This window comes from Myxocyprinus asiaticus, chromosome 33, assembly GCF_019703515.2.
Source record: "Myxocyprinus asiaticus isolate MX2 ecotype Aquarium Trade chromosome 33, UBuf_Myxa_2, whole genome shotgun sequence".
Classification (NCBI taxonomy): Eukaryota; Metazoa; Chordata; class Actinopteri; order Cypriniformes; family Catostomidae; genus Myxocyprinus; species Myxocyprinus asiaticus.
This window is the reverse complement of record NC_059376.1, coordinates 296869-304605: the sequence shown is the minus strand read 5'-3', so window position 1 is coordinate 304605 and position 7737 is coordinate 296869. Positions and strand designations below refer to the sequence as shown.

Genomic DNA, 7737 nt, shown 5'->3' with positions numbered 1-7737 from the left:
GATTTCATCAATGTCAGTGATCAGACCTACCACCGTCGTATCATCAGCAAACTTAATGATGGCATTGGAGCTATATGTTGCCACACAGTCATGTGTGTACAGGGAATACAGGAGTGGGCTGAGAACACAGCCCTGTGGGGCTCCAGTGTTGAGGGTCAGTGATGAGGAGATGTTACTGCCCATTCTAACCACCTGGCGTCTGCTTGACAGGAAGTCCAGGATCCAGCTGCACAGCGAGCTGTTTAAGCCCAGAGCCCGGAGTTTCACATCAAGCTTCGAGGGCACTAAGTGTTGAATACTGAGCTGTAGTCTACAAACAGCATTCTCACATATGTGTCCCTTTTTTCCAGGTGGGAGAGAGCAGTGTGTAGTGTAGATGCAATGGCATCATCAGTGGAGCGGTTGTTGCGGTAAGCAAACTGCAGTGGGTCCAGTGAGGGAGGCAGCACAGAGCAGATGTAATCTCTGACATGTTCAGGATCTCTTGCCGCATTTCCCCGACTAAATCGACTTCCAGGCTCGCAGCCTGCTCGGGGACATTAGCTTGAGCACGTGAGTGTCTTTTAATGTCTCCAGAACCCGAGGATTTTGAATTCTTTGACATATTGTCCTCCTAAAACAGTTATGGAGTGTATCGAATCTCACTGGTTTATGTCATTAAAAGTGTTAAAACAAGGAAAGTGCGCAGAGCTTGCTATTCACACGTCCGATCCTCGCATGGCGTCACATGACTCCAAGTGTGTGTGTGTGTGTTTGAGAGAAAAGTGAGTTGGATTTGAGTGTTAAAATAGAATCACTTTTACAGAAATGCAATGTGGTATAATGTCATGGTACTTTGATATATATACTCATTTCATTTTCATGTAAAATGGTATGTATAGTCTAGGTACATCAAATAATATAATGCCTTCACCATGGTATATAACTAACAAGCCATGGCATATGTAAAAAAAAAAAAAACAACAAAAAACACAAAATATGTACAAAATATTTTTCAATTAAATGTGAAGTATACTTGAAAAAATTAAGCAGCATTCACTTTTTCTGGATTTCATGGATAACTGCATAAATGAAGTCACAACAATAGACAAACATAGTCCGCTTAAACAAATACAAACAATTATAGGTTTTCATATCTTTATTAAACACACCATGTAAATATTCACATTGCAGTGTGGAAAAACTAGTTGACTCCTTTGGCAGCAATAACCTCCACCAAATGTTTCTAAAATGTTAGTCCATTAACTCTCATTACGTTATTTAATCTTGAATTACGTGTGAAGACCCCCTACACTCAGACAATGAAATCTGTGTGATGACTATGTGATCTTCTACAGAACATGTCAGGTAACATCAAAGCAGTTTTAATTATGAAACAATTCATAGTCATTTTCCCATGTGCTTGTCTCAATAACAGACTGGTCACATAATGTTACCAAACTGTATGTACATGGACATTAGTATAATATCATATGTGAATTTGAAAATAATAATAATAAAACAGAGCAGTAATTAGCCCCCTGTCAGCCAGTTAAGATTGTGGCAGATTATTTATTTAGTGCCTTAAATTTCTGTCCGAAACATGACAGTTGTGTTCTTCATCTTTTGTTTGTAGACCTCATCAAACTGTTCATTTTGTGCCATGGTGAAGTGATTTTTCCAGTCTCCAACTTTACCTTTAGAAACACAAACAAATAAAAGATAAAGGAAGTTAGGTGAAAGGTGTACCTTCGGGTAATTCATTTTCTAATTTTTGTCTTAAAAACGGAATAACTAATAAACCGTTCATTTATCACATTTCCATTACCTATCATGAACACAATACAACAATTAACATTTTATCTGTTTGTTTTTGTATTTAAAATTAAATAGCCAAAAACAGGAAAAGAATTAGTCATTCATGCATATAAACTGAGTTTTTAACTTGAATATTTAGATTTGCACATGTGGGCGTGCCTGACACTCCTATTGTCACGGATCCACCGGTCTCTCTCTCTCTTTCTCCCTTACTGCCGACACAGCCCTCACTCTCCCCTGAGTTCTGATTACACGCACCTGCACATCATTAGTGGCTAATCAAGGACTGCATATATACCCCGCTTTCACTCACTCTTTGTCTGTTCTCATCGATAGTATCTCAGAGACTTCAGACCTATCTGCTATGTCAAACATACCTGTGTCTTCATAATTTCCTGCAATAACATAAGACTGTTGGGAGTTTTCTATTTCATTTATTCATCATGTCTATACCCTGTCTGGATATTACTCACCTGCTGTTTGTCACTCTGTTCAATTGGATTTACTCACATGATGATTACATCACTGTTTCAATCATCTGTTAAATAAACCCTGCTACTGAGTTCATATATCTGCATCCGTGAGTCTCTCCGTGACACCTATTTCCACTGATTGGTCAACACACACTGTCATCTGTTCTTCCTCACCTCATCTATTGAAATAAGAGTTTACCAGTTCACCGATAATTTTCTTTTTTGCAGACAGATTCTAATCTTTTAAATGAGGTACATTAATATTTATTTTTTTATTTTTGATCCCCTCTTCTCCCCAATTTTGAATGCCCAGTTCCCACTACTTAGTAGGTCCTCGTGGTGGCACGGTTACTCACTTCAATCCGGTCAGTGGAGGACAAGTCTAAGTTGCCTCCGCTTCTGAGACAGTCAATCCATGCATCTTATGACGTTGCACATTGTGCATGACACCGGAGACTCCCAGCATGTTTGAGGCTCATGCTACTCTACGCGATCCACGCACAACTTACCACATGCCCCACTGAGAGCGAGAACCACTAATCATGACCACGAGGAGGTTACCCCATGTGACTACCCTCCCTAGCAACCAGGCCAATTTGGTTGCTTAGGAGACCTGGCTGGAGTCACTCAGCACACCCTGGATTTGAACTCGCAACACCAGGGGTGGTAGTTAGTATCAATACTCATTGAGCTACCCAGGCCCCTTACATTAATATTTCTTAAAAAAAAAAAAACATATGACTGCTGCATGTTTATTGCAATGCTATCTCTCATCAAGCAATTGGACATCTGGATACGGCAACCACTGTACGCACTAACAAACTTGTTTTGTCGCCGAGGGAAGGGGTGGCAGAGCTTCTTTATTTTAAAAAGGAAAATTAGCACAATTATGAATTGGAATGCTGTGCATAGACCCAACTGTATTTTAATAGACTTTGTTATCTGGTTATTGTACAAAAGCTAAGGATCTAAGGAATTTGTCTGAGGGTAGGGGCTCAACCCTCATTAGGATAGGAGTAGGCCTACTGTGTTCATGGATTTCTGTTCCTTTCATTCTCTCTCTTTTTTTTTCTCTCTCCATACATTCATAGTTACACCTTTTGCTTTTTAGTCTTGATTAATTTTCATCTTGCTGGTCTGTTGGGGTGCAAATTTACACATTCTATGATGAAGGCCACTGTATATGGGCTCGTCTGTCGCATGTGTCAAGTTCATTGTAGGGGCACCAAGCAGCACACAGCTCTTCACTTACTGCTTATCCGAGGCCTGCTTTGTCCTGATTTACATTTGCTGACATGCAGTTACATTTCACTCTGTAACGGTAAAATGGAAAGGAGGAGGTGAGAACCAGACGAAGCATCAAAGTAATATTTAATTAAACAAAAACACACAAACATAAACACATACAGGGCAGCTGCCTGTACCTTTTTCCCTCTCATCGGCTTGATTAGCCTGATTAGGGGCTGGGCGTGTGTCATCATGGCTTTTTTTACAATTTTTACATGAAGTGGTCTTTTGATCTGCCACTACACGTATTCCTCAATTAAGGTGTCTTCTATCATATGAACTAACTTTTTAAAAAAATGTATTTGAATATTTTTTTAAATTATAAGAGAATTTCCATGACAACAACTAGAATTCATATGTCAGTCCTATATATGGTAACCCATGTATTTCCTATGATATTCAATGCATTTAACACTGGTATTATTTTTGTAAACATTGATTGAGGGTAAGCAAGCAGGAAACCGCGCACCCTGAGGCCGCGTTCATTGTGACCGGGGACTTTAATAAAGCCAGTTTCAAATCATTCGCACCAAAATACCACCAGCACATTAGTTTCAACACACGAGGGGACCGGGTTTTGGACCATTGCTACTCTCCCTTCCGGGATGGCTACAAATCCCTCCCCCGCCCACCATTTGGCAAATCGGACCACTCTTCCATTCTGCTTCTGCCTGCTTACAGGCAGAAACTGAAACAGGAAGCACCCACCCTCAGAACGATCCAGTGCTGGTCGGACCAATCAGATTCTACGCTAAAAGACTGTTTTGATCACACGGACTGGGAGATTTTCCGGTCCGCCTCTGATGATGACATCGAGCTTTACGCTGATAGTGTAATATGTTTCATCAGAAAGTGCGTAGAGGACATTGTTCCGACCAGAACAACACGGATCTATCCGAACCAGAAGCCATGGATTAATAGCGATGTTCGCGCGGCACTTAATGTGCGGACCTCCGCTTTTAATTCCGAGAATGCAGAGGAGCATAAACAAGCCAGTTATGCCCTCCAAAAACTATCAGAACAGCAAAACACCAGTACAGGAACAAGATTGAAGGACAGTTTAACACCACCAACTCTAGAAGCATGTGGCAGGGAATTAACATCATCAAAGACTTTAAAGGGAATAAAAACTCCGCCATGAACACCGCTGCCTCTCTCCCGGATGAGCTAAATACTTTTTATGCTCGTTTTGAGGGAAATAACACCGCCCTCGCGGAGAGAGCTCTCGCGGCCGAAGCTACAGAGGTTAGTTCACTCTCCGTCTCTGTAGCGGATGTAACCCGATCCTTCCGACGGGTGAATATCCGCAAAACTGCGGGCCCAGATGGCATTCCAGGCTGCATCATCAGAGCGTGCGTGAACCAGCTGGCTGGTGTTTTTAACGGACATTTTCAACCTTTCCCTCTCTTTGTCTGTAGTCCCCACATGCTTTAAAACATCCACCATTGTGCCTGTTCCAAAGCAATCAAAAATCACTTGCTTAAATGACTGGCATCCTGTTGCGCTGACCCCCATCATCAGCAAATGCTTTGAGAGACTAATCAGAGATTACATCTACTCTGTGCTGCCTCTCTCTCTAGACCCATTGCAGTTTGCTTACCGCAACAACCGCTCCACTGATGATGCCATTGCATCTACAATACACACTGCTCTCTCCCACCTGGAAAAAAGAACACTTATGTGAGAATGTTGTTTGTAGACTACAGCTCAGCATTCAACACCATAGTGCCCTCCAAGCTAGATGAAAAACTCTGGGCTCTGGGCTTAAACAGCTCACTGTGCAGCTGGATCCTTGACTTCCTGTCAAGCAGACGCCAGGTGGTTAGAATAGGCAGCAACATCTCCTCATCACTGACCCTCAACACTGGAGCCCCACAGGGCTGTGTTCTCAGCCCACTCTTGTATTCCTTGTACACACATGAATGTGTGGCAACACATAGCTCCAGTGCCATCATCAAGTTTGCTGATGACACGATGGTGGTAGGTCTGATCACTGACAATGATGAAACAGCCTACAGAGAGGAGGTGCACACTCTGACACACTGGTGTCAGGAGCACAACCTCTCCCTCAACGTCAGTAAAACAAAGGAGCTTGTGGTGGACTTCAGAAGAAAAGACAGAGAACACAGTCCCATCGCCATCAATGGAGCACCAGTGGAGAGAGTCAGCAGCTTCAAGTTCCTTGGTGTCCACATCACTGAGGAACTCAAATGGTCCTTCCACACTGAAGTCGTTGTGAAGAAGGCTCATCAGCGCCTCTTCTTCCTAAGACGGCTGAGGAAGTTTGGAATGAACTGCCACATCCTCACACGGTTCTACACCTGCACTGTAGAGAGCATCCTGACCGGCTGCATCTCCGCCTGGTACAGCAATAGCACCACCCACAACCGCAAAGCACTGCAAAGTGTGGTGCAAACTGCCAGACATATCATCGGAGGTGAGCTTCCATCCCTCCAGGACATATATACCAGGCGGTGTGTGAAAAAAGCTCGGAGGATCATCAGAGACTCCAGCCACCCGAACCATGGGCTGTTCTCACTGCTACCATCAGGCAGGCGGTATCGCAGCATCAGGACCCGCACCAGCCGACTCCATGATAGCTTCTTCCCCCAAGCAATCAGACTTTTGAACTCTTGATCTCCCACGATCAAAATACATCAGCACTGCACTTTATTACTCTTACTCTTATATCTCACACCGGACTGTCATAAATTATATTATTATTATATTATATTCTCTCTTAACAACTTACTATCAACCGACAGCCTGAATGTCAATATAGTACAATACAACCTACTGTATATTCTATATATACTACTATATATACTTTTTTTTTTTATTATTGAATAATGTGTATCTATATTGTGTGTATTGTATACTGTACAGTGTATGTTATTATTTGTATATTTTGTTGTAATTATGTGTATATTAGACTTTAAATTGTGTTGGGTTAATTTGATGTTATTGTAAATTGGTATATGTCTCATCACTGTCACGACTGCTATGTTGATCGGAACTGCACCCAAGAATTTCACACACCATTGCACTTGTGTATATGGCTGTGTGACAATAAAAGTGATTTGATTTGATTGTAGATTACTATAGAAATAAAGTGTCATATGGCAATGTAGAGTACATAAGGTTGTAGTTTCACAAGTTTATATCAATTGCTTATAACAACATTTTATCCTACTCCATTGTAGTTAGTAGTTTGTGTGGGTAGAGTTGAGACATTTCACATATTACCACCAAACATGGGAATTGCCCATATTTCATATTACACTCTTATCCAAAATTCCTACTTCGTCTGAAAATCCTCAGTCGTCAGCATTAAATAAAACATTTATAAACTATATAAAAGTTTAAGTATTTAATTATATTTAATTTCAAAGAATTCAAAATCGTCAGACTCTGGAGACATTAAAAGACACTAATGTGCTCAAGCTGATACCCCAGGCAGGGCTGCAGACCGGGAACTCAGTTTGGACGGTGTGGCAGGAGAGATTCAGCATCAACTGTTGAGAATGTCAGCAATGCTGGTGAAGGTCGTAGTGGACTTGGAGGATCTTGCTGTAATATGTCGATCGATTACGACCATGGAGGCGAAATTCTCTGAGGTGGTTACAAGAGTGTCGGACGTTGAGAAACGGATCGATTTTCTGGAGTCATCGGAGAGGGAATTAGCTGCTAACCCACTAGCGACCAAGGCAGATTTGCAACACATTTGGGAAAAGTTGGAAGACCTTGAGAATCGTAATCGGCGAAACAACATCAAAATTGTTGGAATTCCTGAGAATGAAGAAGACCAAGATATGGTGAAATTCCTAGACAAGCTCTTCCCGAGTCTGCTCGACATAACAGGCCATAAGCTGGAAATTGAGCGAGCTCACAGGGTCCTGGCTTGGAGATCCGCGAAGGGAGACAGGCCCTGATCAACTCTGGCCAAATTTCTGAGATCATCTGATAAAGATCTCATGTTACGCAAGGCGAGGAGGAAAGGAAGTCTTTCTTGGAAAAACCACAACATTTTCTTGTTCCCAGACTTTGCGAATTTGACAAGAGATAAACGTGATCAATTCAAGGAATGCAAGAAACTCTTACATCAACGGAAGATCACTTTTGCACTGATGTTTTTGGCCAAATTGAGAATAGATACTAAGGATAGCCGCAAAGTATTTAC

At 41.8% G+C, this 7737-nt stretch overlaps 1 protein-coding gene across 2 annotated transcripts in view; it reads right to left on the bottom strand.

Annotated features, from left to right (window-relative positions):
- Positions 1 to 1126: 1126 nt before the first annotated feature.
- LOC127424439 (cytosolic sulfotransferase 3-like) overlaps positions 1127 to 7737 on the bottom strand; it is a 47236-nt gene continuing 40625 nt past the window's right edge. The window contains exons 8-9 of one of the 2 annotated variants that reach the window (XR_007894471.1): positions 3523 to 3583; positions 1539 to 1676 (exon numbers count right to left, since the gene is read on the bottom strand). Coding sequence is in view for 1 of the 2 variants with exons in the window: in XM_051669662.1 (XP_051525622.1) it covers positions 1564 to 1676 (113 nt within the window). In the remaining variant the exon portion in view is untranslated. Of the gene's footprint in view, positions 1677 to 3522; positions 3584 to 7737 lie in introns of both variants that reach the window. The other variant, XM_051669662.1, reaches the window with a different exon arrangement.